At 35.8% G+C, this 14,021-nt stretch overlaps 1 protein-coding gene across 2 annotated transcripts in view; it reads left to right on the plus strand.

Annotated features, from left to right (window-relative positions):
• The window catches only part of LOC134747262 (transcription factor egl-13), a 279,811-nt gene extending 265,876 nt beyond the window's left edge, over window positions 1-13,935 (plus strand). For both annotated transcript variants that reach the window (XM_063681877.1, XM_063681876.1), the window contains exons 5-7: window positions 1,430-1,646; window positions 9,748-10,042; window positions 10,440-13,935. In XM_063681877.1, the coding sequence (XP_063537947.1) occupies window positions 1,430-1,646; window positions 9,748-10,042; window positions 10,440-10,689 (762 nt within the window). In that variant the 3' untranslated portion in view covers window positions 10,690-13,935. The remainder of the gene's footprint in view (window positions 1-1,429; window positions 1,647-9,747; window positions 10,043-10,439) is intronic.
• The last annotated feature ends 86 nt before the right edge of the window (window positions 13,936-14,021 follow it).

A 14,021-nucleotide genomic window follows, 5' to 3' on the forward strand; every position in this document is an offset into this window, starting at 1 on the left:
TTTTCATTATTAAAAATCCATTTGCAAGCGTCTTTAATTTTCATATTTACAACTTACTGGCCTATCACTAATCTCAGGTCTCAGGTGGATAGTAAACAAGCTTCACGGTGACTTTCTAGAAGAAAGTATTTGAGTTTAGGAACTGAAAACTATTTTATATATAATATCTTATACCTTTAAACGAACAATTCTTGTATATATAGGTACATATATATTTATATATTTTGGGGATATCGGAAACGGCTCGTTTCTTCGTTCGTTCGAAATCCTCAGATTTCGATGAAATTCGCTATTTCTTTTCGGGGGCGAGAAATCGATCTAGCTAGGTCGTCTTATCTCTGGGAAAACGCGCATTTTTGAGCTTTTATATTTTCCCAGCAACGCTCGGTCTCCCAGATATTTTTTCATCTTTAAGGCCGTTCCATCGGTTTGCCGCTGTCACTGTCACATTTTGCAAGAAAGAACGGGAAAGATCATACGCGCCAAGTGTAAATTTTGATCGAATTTTGTCGACCTTACAATATCGAAATTCGAAAGCTATGAAGTTACTATTTAAGTTAAGATTGTTTTTTCTTCTTTTTTTGTTTATAGTATCACATAATAAATAACCCAGTAAACAACGATTAAAAGTCCGAGTTAGAGGTTACTTTGGGAATTAATTGTATCGAGCGAAGTGTCATAATTCGTGTATCGGAAGCCATGTTGTTAAAGATAATATAGTCAAGAACTACATATATTTTTTCCACGTCTACGAATATCAACGCCTCTTAGAAAAACATGATCATATAAGGAGATTTTTCGCCTTCTGGCTCAGGGAACCGCCTTAACATAATAAAAATTCGTTTCATACAGCCAAGCTTTCAACCAGTCCGTAGCTGACTATAATATATAATAACTAATCAACCGCCTCTGTTAAACAGTAGGCTTATAAATGCCGCATTTATTAAAGTTTTGTCACCCCATTTGCTGCCAAAAACTGACCGCGTGATTTGGCTTGCACCGCCTCTCGCGGTGTCTCTAATTGGCCTTATAATTAGTGTGACACGCTTGTACGATACGGCCAATAATTTATGATACACAAAAGTGTGTCAACTAATTTTGCAAACTATACCGAAACCAGTTGTCGATGTACTAAATAAAATTGTAGTACTAACAAAAAAAAACTGCAAAGAAAATTGGCGGCCGATGTAACAAATTCTTTTTGAATTTACTTAGGCATCCTGTTCGATAACAGGCCCCTATATCACAGACGTAAATACACACCCCATAACAGCCGACTTGATGATAGTTAACAGAAAATCTGTAACTACATTTCCGCATCATCATCACATTCATTCATTCACTAAAACGCTAATAACGATTATCCTTTAAGTATCCCGACTTTTGTATCTGTTAGTTGTCATTGTTTTTATTTTTCTTGTATCTACAGGTGGGTTCCCCATGGCCGGCGACCGCGCAGCTAGCACAACTGACCGCCAGCGCGCGCTCCCCGCCGCCAGACCCCGACGCGCCCCTCAACCTCAGCAAGCAGCGCTCCCCGTCGCCGGCGCCGATGATGCTGCCCCGCTTCGTGCCGTACCCACCTGTGCCGGACTCCCCCCAGTACAGCATGCAGAAGGACGACGATTACAACGCGCAGTGTAACAGTAAGTTGAACATAGCTTCTTCTTGTGATGCTACAGTGTGGAGTTCTTCAAAAAGATTCGAACGTCAATATGTTACGATGATCGCTTACTCTTAGTTTGTATGCTTGTTAGGTTTATATGGAGACCTAGATTCTCTGAAATACGTCGCACGAATGACTAAAAATATGTGAATTAAACCGTTAAACTTAAATGTTACAAGTTTTATTCATGTTTACTTCAAGGATACATACATGTCATACAAAATAAAACATTACAAAAATCTTAACCTAAACTAGAACCTAACAAACACAAAAACTATTCACAAAATGCGCCCCGCGCCCCTCCAGATGCAAAGGAGCCCATCAGGCTCGCCGCGTTGCCACGTTGAACAGCGATGGACAACCTTTGCAAAAGGAACGACCCGGAGCGAGGGTCATGACCACTCTCCCGCAACCGTCTGCCCACTTCCCCAATAAAAGTCTTCCGTTAACCGTTAAACTATTAATAAGTAGATACCTAATGTTTAATATGACTCGAGACAGTTAAGATGGTTAGAAAACTTATTACAAAATACAAATTCGATTAGGTTAATTCTTCGGTCACTCACACGAATGAAACCGTGGACAACACCAAAAGCGGCGGCACCTAAGATGATTGAAAAACATGATAATACAATTAAAGTTTCGTACCTTGTTATCTGTCAATCCGTCTACGAAACTGGTTTGTGGCTTTGACAAAACACTTGTTTAATGAATTGAGTCACCTCTGACACAGGCACATCAAAGGAAACACCAGTTGCCGATGACACTGATTCTAAATAGAATTTTTTTATCAGCGTTTGTATGTGAATCAGACTTTTTTTGCTGAAAAACTAAATGTCTCAAGCGGTTTTAATGCCGTAAAATTTTTGTACTTTTCGTTATAGTTTAGTTTTGTTGTTTAACATATAAATAACGGTTAAAGTATCTAAAAGAAATCTGTTATTTTGAATGATACCAGTTACTATTTCATAATTATCTAAAAATGATCCAAAAGGTTGAGATATGTCTATTGTCTACATAACAAACTCTCTCTCTCTCTCTTTAACAAACTTAAGAAAATAGGAAATAATACATTATTCCGGAAAAACGTCTGTCGACTGTTTTAAAGACGGCCGCGTTTCAGCGAGATCGTTAAGGAATACGAGTAAAGCAAGCCAGCGGTTCCTGACAAAATATGTGTATGTCACAGTCTTACAGTTCTTAAAAATGCGAAAAATTTTCATGTTGAATTAACAAATAACAACCTCATCAAATTTCTAGGTCACTTCTTTATCTAAATAGCCCAAACGCATAATCGCCGATTGTGATCTTTCTCTTCTACTCTACAGTTTAGAATGACGTCGCCCTGCGTCACTAATACGTAAGTGTTCCCAAAATATGAACGCGGCTGTCTAACCAAATCATTTATTAGCGCGTTTCGGGACATAACATTGTCAAATTCAAATGTCTACAAGGCTCAATCAACTGATATATTTGACGCGCGACGTTTAAACTGGCTGATTAATATCGATTTTATTTTAACAAAACGTACGATGTAAAACAGAGTTGTTTAATAGTTTAGAATACTTTAGAAGTGTAATTTTAGTTATGGGACTCTGGTTTTAGTCCAATTTGTAGCTTTAAATTGAACAGCTGACTTGTTCAAGGACTTATAAGAAGCTTTATTTGTAAATATACGAGTAAACTGCTTAAATGAGATGTAGATAAATGTTGTTTTATAAAACTTACAAATATAATCTAAATCAAGTCTATATTCTAAAAATATCATAATAGATCTATATTTATTTATTAGTATGTAGTATTTTAGCTTCAATATATAGTCAACAAGTAGAGACACAGTAGCGTAGATAGCATGTTGATTAATAATTATTAAAGTTTAGTAGCTGTGGTAATATTAGAAGAAAATTCTTGAATTTTTACTGCAAATTTTCAGTACTTTTTACCAATGTTTAAAACAACATCTCGCGACATTGATATTCAAATAAAAGTTTAAACCATGACCTGGCCATGCCTTAACAGATCAACTTTTATCATAGATAACACAGATTGCAAAACAATATGGCTGCCAAGTTTAGGGCAGAGGCAAAACATCTTACACAATAATGCTCCAACATTAACCTTGTGTCAGACAAACTTACGAAATGACAATTATTCGCTCTGACAAATTGCAAATTATTGTAAAATTAATAATTGAATTAATTTACTACACGACCTAGACCTAGGTCAGATTTTTTATTTGTAAGTTTTTTAGTGTAGGTCATTATGTTTTTAGCTCACTTTATTGTTTTTTTATAATTGAATCGTCTGTAGATAGACGTCGTTAGGATAAGAGATTATTTATTTTTATTTGAGATGTTTTTCTCGAAGTGTAATGGTTTAGTTATTCGCCCACACACAGAATCGATACATGAACTTTTACTGTCAGAGATGACAAGCGTACATCAACGAACGCCAAACGAAAAAAAGTCATCATGTACAATGTATTGTATTAGAATTTATATTTAGAACATATTTTTTTCGCATCGCACTGCACCCACCTTAACTAATTTCTGTTTGGCACAGTGGTTGACTGGTAAAGAATGACTCGAGGCATTAAGTCCGCCTTTTGTACTTGTTCTTGTGCAATAAAGTTTAAAATAAATAAATAAATAATAAATGTAAAAACAAAGCCTATAAAATATAATCCACTTTAAAACTAAAAATCTACTCCTAAAGCAAATTTACCCGCAAAACAAGACGCCAGTTCCAATTTCACATTTACGAAACCACGAAAATAAACAAGGATTTAGATAAATGGCTTCCAACTCAGAAATGTGAAAATTCACCAACGGGCCATGTCGCCGCTATCCGTTTAATTGCTAAATATAATTAATACATCGTGTACTCTAAAACAGTTATATTCTGCAATCGAAAGTGATATAGGTCACGTAGATTTTCTGTGAAATGTTTGAATCTCATAATAATTTCTAACCTGACATCTTACGTTAGCAATTCAGCCATTTTGTCTTCATCATCTTAAATAAATATATGTTAATGCGAGAAAAATTAAAATGTTACATATTGTTGTGACGGAACTGGTTGCAGGAAATATTAATTAAAGATTGTTTAAAATATTAGCAACATTAGCTACTGTCCATTTATCATAAAAAAACTTATGTTTTCTGCATTTCTGTCCACCTATAATTTTTTATTGGTTACTAATATATTGTAAAGCAAGGTTCACACTTGGCAACGCGTAGTTTGTCAAAGGACTGTCTCATTTCAAACATAGACAGAATCATACTATCTTTGTCTTACACTAGCACCCAAAAGAAAAGGATGAGTACCTATAGTTTTTTTTGTTCTTATTTATTGACAATTTGGTTTACCTATACCTATTCTTCGCGCATTCGCGAGTCTTTCTGCTTAGTGTTAGTTAGTTTTTGCCTACGAAGAAAGAAAACATAGGACTTCCGGTTCGAACGCCATCTTGATAGTAGCCTCGTGATTAATTCCTTTGTTTTTTGCTCATTAATATTGTTTAAAGTGTAATATCGATAGCTTTATTATACAATAATCTAATGTGGTAGTGTGCAGTGAATGGAGAATTAATCTCAAAGCGTGTTTAACCACCATTTTGGAGTCAACGGCCGGTAGTCCACGTGCTTCTCGTAAAATCCAGCTATCGGTTTTACGAGACAACTACAACAACCACCGAACAGCGTCGTGCTCTAAGAGCATTTATTTTGTTCCTACCCTTTTACGTAACATTGGCTACGGGCAACACCGCCCTCAAGTCCATCAAGAAAAAAAAAGAAAGAAAGAAAACATACGAGCTTTACATTCTCGGGTCACGTCAGGTCGCGGCTTTCGCACACGTGTGTAACGGGCATACTACTAATATAAATGACCACGTTCAAGTCAATGAATCTTCGCAAAGATTTACAATAATTAATACAATTTATCTACTCGTCGCTCACGAATTGGAACTCTCTCTGCTTACGAAACTAAAAGCACTATAACATAAAACAATTCGTCTAAATACATTTAGAAATATTAATTACACATGATAATCATCTCGATGTGTTTCTCTAAATCTTATAGACCTGTTTTCGGATTTATTTTTATTACGTTTTGGGTCTTGTTTGTTTGCTCTTCGTTTTTATTACTTTAATCGTTGATGACATTCCTGCAGACCATTGTCGGTTCGGTTGGCGTGCTTTTACTTTTAAATTGTAGGCGTTTTATACTTGACTTCTATACTTAGCTTATGGTATTTTAATAGCGCTGTCTTAAGTCTAAGAGTATTATGTCAGAGTTTTGTTTAACACATGAATTTAAACACAATATAATTATGACAGCGTTAATTTACGTGAGTCAATTCCGTTCCACATCGATTTGTTCGTGTCTTTTGCACCAATATTCTAGTAAAATACTGCCTTGCTAATTGACAGCAAGCAATAGCCAAACTATATTATACTTAAGTACAATAAAACGAGGTACTTTAAATATTTGGCGAGTACCCAACGCAAATACAAAATTGCGGGTGTCGCTCGCTTCCTGCCTAAAACAAGAAGTGCAGGGAACGTGTAATAGATGGCGTTGGGGACGCGCGCTTCCGCTCTGAGCACTGATGCGCACGCAAGTGCTTTGTATTTTTAATCGGATAATATTTCATTTTTCAAAGTGTAGGTACCTATTTAATAAAATGGGATTAGTGAAGAAAGTAACGATCAGAATCGATAAATAAAAACTATTAATAAGTTACCTAAGTGAGCTAACTTTACTAAAACAGTAATAATTATAAGATCGCTGCATAATTTATAATTCATTTAAGTAGTAAGCAGTTATGTTACTTATACTTATACACTGTTTTACAATACCTACTCGTAACTTAATAAAAGTTCCTATAAATTTAAAAGTAGAAATTTTACTGATTTAATTAATTACTAATTTATTCCAACATTAATGGCATCGTTCGCAGATGTTGCTTGTTAAAAATTAAAAAAGTTCCTATTTTCTATTATTAGGTATCTTAGATTTTTGCGCAAATCACTGCGCGAGCGCACCGCCTCAGTATCGCGATCTGCCGTAGGATGTTATAAATTATCTAACTGCGTGTCAAATTAATACGAGGAATGCCCCTCTTTGAGTGGTGGATGCTTCCGCGCGCGGATTAATCGCGTAACTCACGCACACCAAAGCAAAAAAGTCACAAATAAATTAAAATTTAAATGATTAACAGCTCTATAATTAAGCTGGTAGAATTCGAAATTGAATAATATAAGGATGTGATATAGAACGTTTTGGGTTTGAGGGAGTTGGCGAATCCGTCAGCGTTCTAGCGGATGTCGTGATATGACCCAATTTCTGAAGAGATGGGATCTTTTGTATAAAATGTAATATTTTCAGACAGGTTGAGCTGGCTGTCTAATACATCTTGATATCGATGTTGCCTATAGGGACGAACAAACACCACCGAAACAAGTCAAGGTGGTAAATGGAAAATTGTACAACTATTAATTACTATTTAAGTCCTACTTACTAATATTATAAATGTGAAAGTGTGTCTGAATCGATTTAGTTGAAATTTGGTATATAAGAGTTTGAGTCCCGGGATAGGACATAGGATAGTTTTTATCCCAGAAATCATCCTGTAAGGGGGTGAAAAGGGGGATGGAAGTTTGTATGGGAAATCGATAAAAAGCAGATTGGAAAAAAATAAGCTAGGTACCCAAATTACTAGCTCTACGCAGACGAAGTCGCGGGCAAACCTAGTAGTTTATATCGATACCAACATAAATGCGAAATTTTGAGATTTAATTATCATATTAATACTAAGCACAACACCATTTCTATTTCCGTTAAGGCCAGAATCCGTTAACATGATCAATCCTCAACTTGACACCTGTTAGCGAACTAGTTTAATTGCCATGCATTTAATGAGAAGACATATTTAGGAAACTTCCTGCCTCACACAGCTAAACTGTAGAATTACACTTATACTATTGACGTAGAAAAATATTTTATCGACAATTAAATATATATGTTCCGTCATTCGAGGATTAAATTAAATTAAATTCAATTCAAATAATTTATTTCAGAATAAAAATTCCATATACAATTACATTTACATTTAAAAGAAAATAACTAATCTTAAATTAAAACTAAATATGTTAGTAACAATAGGTAATAAATACTTAGAAAAACTATTTAGAGCCGGCAACGCACTTCAACTCCTCTGGTGTCGCAGGCGTCCATGGGCATACAAAAATTTAGACTTTCTGTCAAAAAGGAAAGTTATATTTCGACCATGGATCTTTTCCGCTGAACTACGTCCAAATTATCGACCTACTCCAAAGCGGAACCGTTCGCGTTCCTACTTGATTCTGGAGCGCGTTTATGACAGCTCGTAATAAAGTACGGCTAATTTGATTGGTTTGTATGTTTTACGCTGTTTATTAGCCTCATAATGATTTGTGAAATAATTGTAACATTACAGCATTAGTTATGTAACGTTAGCACATCTGTGTTAGGCAATCATTTTGGATTGAAATATGCTTTACGATGTGTATAATATACTCGTAATGTGTATTGTAATTTTGTTTCACGTTTTGTTTGTACGAGTATCGTGCGTTTCTTCAATTCATTGTTATTGAGTATTTTATCCATTTATAACTTTTACTGCAGAAAAGAAACTAACGTTTAAGTTATGATTAGTACTTACTATAGTTAGAATAATTTCTACCGATCAACTATGAGGCAAAGAAAAATTGTGTGGCGTATTTTTATACTAATATCATAAATTTGTCATAATTATGAAACCGTTAACTTTTCAGGATTTTTGTAAAGTTATCGTATAGATAGGTTAGGTTAGGTTTGTTTTATGACGATCCTGAAAAGTTACGCGTATCTGAGAAAAAACAAATTATGACTATCGAAAATGGACAAACAATACATTATGACAAACTTTATGGGAAACAATAGAGACTCATTCAAACTATTTCTATGCCAAATTTCAACTTAATTGGCTCAGCGGTTTAAGCGTGAAGAGGTACACACAGACAGACAGACTCGCATTTATAATATTAAAATAAGTATGGATTAACATAGTTTTCTTTATAGAAATTTGTTATTTACACCTTGAACTAGGTGTGTGAAACGTAACGACAACTAGTTAACGACATTCCGAACTATACGACATTCCTTCGCGCTCTGTATAATCTTTACTAATGAATTCATCATAATAAAACCTTGTCGGTCCGTTTATGGACCTAAATCACATAATCGAGAAGAATCTGTTGTGTTATTTGGGTTTATGGAAGTTTTGATACTTCTGTCAGCGATTGTACTTTGAAGTTTTGAAAAAACCGGACAAGTGCGAGTCGGACTCGCTCACTGAAGTTCCGTACTTTTTAGTATTTGTTGTTATAGCGGCAACAGGTTGTATCACGGTTCTGAGATACAGCCTGGTGACAGACAGACAGACCGTCAGTGGAGTCTTAGTAATAGAGTCCCGTTTTTAGCCTTTGGTTACGGAATCCTAAAAAGAAACCTGCAAAAATTAGTAGATATATTTTGTATCTTCGTAATTTAGCTAAAAATGGTATCTCCGACACCCCATTAGAAAGGTGTTAATCCTCACTTAACGACCATTTTACGGCATCGTTCACAAATAACCTTAATTTATAGCATAGCTTAGCTTCGCTACTGATGGACTCGTTCCCATACAATTAGTGGACAACAGGCAATTTAGCTTTATTATTTTCCTGCTGTAATAAAATTGTGTAATCCGTTTAAGTAGTTTTGGAGTTTCGTGATTTATTACGACTATGTTTGACGGCCTACGCATATAAACCCAAACATGGGCGTCGCCCGGAGCGGGGGGGGGGACACCTAGAAAACTGAATGTAGGTATGGCTTCCCCCTCTCCCATCGGCCATATGAACTGTCCCCCCACCTCTAAATCTTAATGCTGCAAAAAACAAGCACATTTCAAGCCTTGCCCCATTGAACCTAATGTTTCAGTTCATTTCCCTATTTTTCGTAACCTCATAATTCGAAAACACACCAAAATATAAACCAACTGTTTCTCTTTGCAGCGTCCTCTTGGGGCCAATCACCCGCCGAAGACACCGAGAAAGCCAAGCTCGTCCGCCAACCGAAGCGCGACGAGGCAGGCAAGCCCCACATCAAGCGGCCCATGAACGCCTTCATGGTTTGGGCCAAGGACGAACGCCGGAAGATCCTCAAAGCCTGCCCGGATATGCATAATTCTAACATATCGAAGATATTAGGGGCGCGGTGGAAGTCCATGTCGAACGCTGAGAAACAACCGTACTATGAGGAGCAGTCGAGGCTGTCAAAGCAGCATATGGAGAAGCACCCTGATTATAGGTAAGATTTCTTTTTGTCCTTACACATTTTGTAACCGAAAGTCGTAAGAAACTTTTTATCGGTGGTATCTACTGCGTATGTTTCTTTAGCTATCATATTAGGAGAAAGACTATAAACGGACGCACAGTTAAGTGAATGAAGTCATTGATAAAGTCGCCATGCACTTTTACGGCTGATGGTACACATTTTTTAATTAATAATTAATTAAAATGAGAAGACTGCTCTTATAGCAAGCTCCGTTAAGACTCATTCACTGTGATGTTTTAAACTGGTGAATCTATAGGGGTTCGGGCCAAAACCGTGTATAGCTTTTAAGATTCTCAAAAAGCCAGGAACCTTCTTGTGCATTAATCTAAATTGCAACCCTATATTGATGAACATACCTTCATACTTCCAGGTACCGACCGCGACCCAAGCGGACTTGCATAGTCGACGGCAAGAAGATGCGGATATCGGAATACAAGAACCTGATGCGCACGCGGCGCCAAGAGATGCGGCAGCTGTGGTGCCGGGAGGGGGGCAGCGAGCTGGGCTTCCTCCCCTCGCTGTCGTCCCCAGGGCCTTCGAACTCCTCCCCCCCTCCCAACGGAGGTAACTACATGAACCCCGGTTTCTCTCCCCCGCTGTCGCCGCGCGAGGACGACTGAGGGCCGGCGCGCGGCTGGCCGTACCCGCACGCCGCGCCCCTCGCCCTGCCCCCCTCTCACCACCCCTGGTAACTTCTAGAAAAGAAGAAAATTTTATGGAACATTTTTTTGTGCTACTCGCCTGTAAAGTACGGCGATATCGATGCCAGTGTCACAATTGGATCTCTCTCGTTTATACAAAATGTCTATAATTATGAGATTATTCCATTAGTGAAATAAGCGTTAGGACCCTTTAGGGGTTATTTGGAATATTTGGCGATTATGCAAAATTGTGCCAAACGTTTAACCAACAATTAGGGAATTAGATAAAAAAAGTGTATATAACTTCAATATTTAAAAGATCAGTCCTGAGCTCAGGAAAATGTACATACATCTTTGTAGATATTTAACGTTTTGGCTTATGTAGCGTAAGTTTCAGAGATTATAACTATAGAAGTACCTTTTAACTGTTTTAGACTTGGAAACGTGTTCCAAGGATTGTATGTATTTAGACGCTTTAGACTTAAAATCGAGAATATATCAAACCAAAAATTCGAAGCGTATGCTTGAAAATTGTAGTGTTTTGAACACAGAACTGTTTTGAATCCAGTGAGATCTGTTAAAGCATAATGATTGTAATAAAATAATAATCTTAATACTCATAGTTTTAGTAGAAATCGCTACTATTGTAAGATACAGGTTATTTGGTATTTGTAAGAATAGTGAAAATTGTTTTTCATTTTCTGAGGATTTTTTTGAATCTTTATAAAAGATTGTTTTTGAACCAGTGTGCATAAAGCTTTACATTGTCAATTCAATAATTGTCAATTGTTTTTATACAAACCGGTGTTTATTTCAACGCGATTATTTGTCGCCAAGCAGGTTTGGCTCTCTAAATCTAGTATTATTTGGAGTTACAATTTTACATATTCTAATTTTACCAATTCTGATATGAAATCTTATTGTAACCTGTAAAATTGTAAACTTATACAGTTTTGACGTAGTTACATAAAAGAGCCAATCCATATAGACCAATAATAGAAATCATGATTTTGTAGCGCAGACAATAGCGCCATCTGGACGCTACGCTACGCGCCTCAGCTGTCAAAATAATTCATAAAAAAATATAGAATTAGAAGTTATCTATGGCGACTTCGTGCGTATGATTATCTAGTCTGTGGTTTTAGCAAATGAGTACCAATTTCGAATTTTTTAAATGGATTGGTTTTTTTACACGTAATTATGTCCAAATTCGGTAAAATTGGCACGAGTGTAGACGCGGTATTATCCCCACCGACATGTGGGTTATTATTAAAATAAAATAAAAATGTTCGCTTTATCAAATCGTGCAATTTACATTAGTAGGAAATAGTCTAAGCTGTATGTACAAGCATAATAAATAAAATGTGTCATTGCTTAGAAAACGGTACTTTGGAGAGGTTGGCCCAGAGCCAAGCGCCCATTGGTTAATTTTCCCATGAAACGACACAATTTAGCGTTTATAATAAGTACAGAATACAATGTTGTATAGATATTTAGAGTTAGTTAAACCGTGGTTGTTTAACGTTAATTGCCATTTATAATTTTTGTTATTTATTTTTCTTAAAAGTTTTCGTTTCCCTTTTTTTTAATTTGTAACGCTGTATGCCAGTAATCGAGAACGTAGACTAGAGTAAGAGTAAATTAAAAAAATGTGTACGTGGATTAATGTTTATGGATTAAGTAGTGTGTATTATTCTTAGTAAATGTGTAAGGGTTTAGACAGTGCCGTTAAATTATTTATTTTTATGTTGAATACATGTAAATACGCGATATTTGATGGTAAACGTTAGTAATGTGGTTGTTTTATTATTGATACTTAATATTTCACTTCTGGACGTGTCCATTTTCTTTTCATTCCATTCTTTTTTGCACAGAAATCAATGATCCTCTTGGGTAGAAAAAGCAAAATCGATGTTATGTAAAAATGTAAATTGTATTTGGGTAGGTAAATCAACTTTTTCTTGTCACTCGCTCCCATGCTTATGTTCTCCTGGGCCACTCTTAATATCTTGCTTTATGGTAATTAGTTGAGCATGTATGTCCGTGGTACAACATTTGGACGTAATTTAGCGAAAAGGATCCAATCCACAAAAATCTGTCAGTGAATTTGAACTTTATGTCAAAATGAAGTCAATTTTAGTGCCCGAAAATAGACATCTATGCTCACTGAAACATGTCGAGCTTATATTAGGTGCTCACGACATTTTAAATTCGAAAAGAAAAATTTTAATGACAAATTTAAGATGGATCCTTTTCGTCAAACTACATACCTACGTCCATTCTTACAAACTTTGCTACTATTGTCCCGTGGCTGATGGGACCGAATAAAACAAGAAATAGTTGGTCCACTCATTTGTGCCATTTTCAACCAAAAGGGTACTTATTGTCGCTTGTCAGTAAGGCGCTGTTTCCATATAGCTTCAATTAGAGATCAACCTTATCGACAACCGAAAATGTGGTACCTTTTGGTTGAAAACGTCACATTTATGTACAGTAGGTAAGCATCAAAAGTAGCGGATCAGACTACGCATCAAAAGTATCTATGTACCCAGTCTCAAACAAAAAGATATGTCGTTATGCTAGTACATATTTAGAACAATTAGACTGTAATATACCTATACTTATAAACGCGATCTGTAGAGATTTATCTCTATCTATTTGTGACGTTTTCAACCAAAAGGTACCACATTGTCGGTTGTCGATAAGGTTCATTTCTAATTGAAGCTATATGGAAATAGCGCCTTACTGAAAAGCGACAATAAGTACCCTTTTGGTTGAAAATGGCACTTTTAGAGCGTTGTTTCATACGTTACTATTGATGTACTGTACACACACCGGTTTTGCTTTTTAATTCTGGAACATCGAATGGAAGAAACAATATTGGGAATAGATCTCGAACAACTTTTTAATGTTGCTTACTTAAACATCTTTATTATTTATTATAAACACAAAATTTTGTATAAGTAGATAATCTTGCCATGATTTTTGTTAAAAACGTAAACATCACAGTACTTAAAATAGTATTTTAGATTTTTTTTATGACTTGTTTTTGTCTATTGTATTTTGTTAATATCTCCACAGTGCACCCGTTTGACTTAGCATTCGATTTTTTTCAAATGTATAAGTAGGTAGATTTTAGGTTTTATTACCTAGTATAAACCAGGTCACATTGTTTAAAATTGTGCCAAAACCCAAAAGTATATTAAAAAGTAAACTTTAAAAATATTTGTTTTGTTTCATTTCTTAGTCATAGTCTGTTCGGGTATTTCCGAATAGTCCAAAACTTCTTGATGGAATTATGGGCTATTCGG

This window comes from Cydia strobilella, chromosome 14, assembly GCF_947568885.1.
Source record: "Cydia strobilella chromosome 14, ilCydStro3.1, whole genome shotgun sequence".
NCBI classification, from domain to species: domain Eukaryota; kingdom Metazoa; phylum Arthropoda; class Insecta; order Lepidoptera; family Tortricidae; genus Cydia; species Cydia strobilella.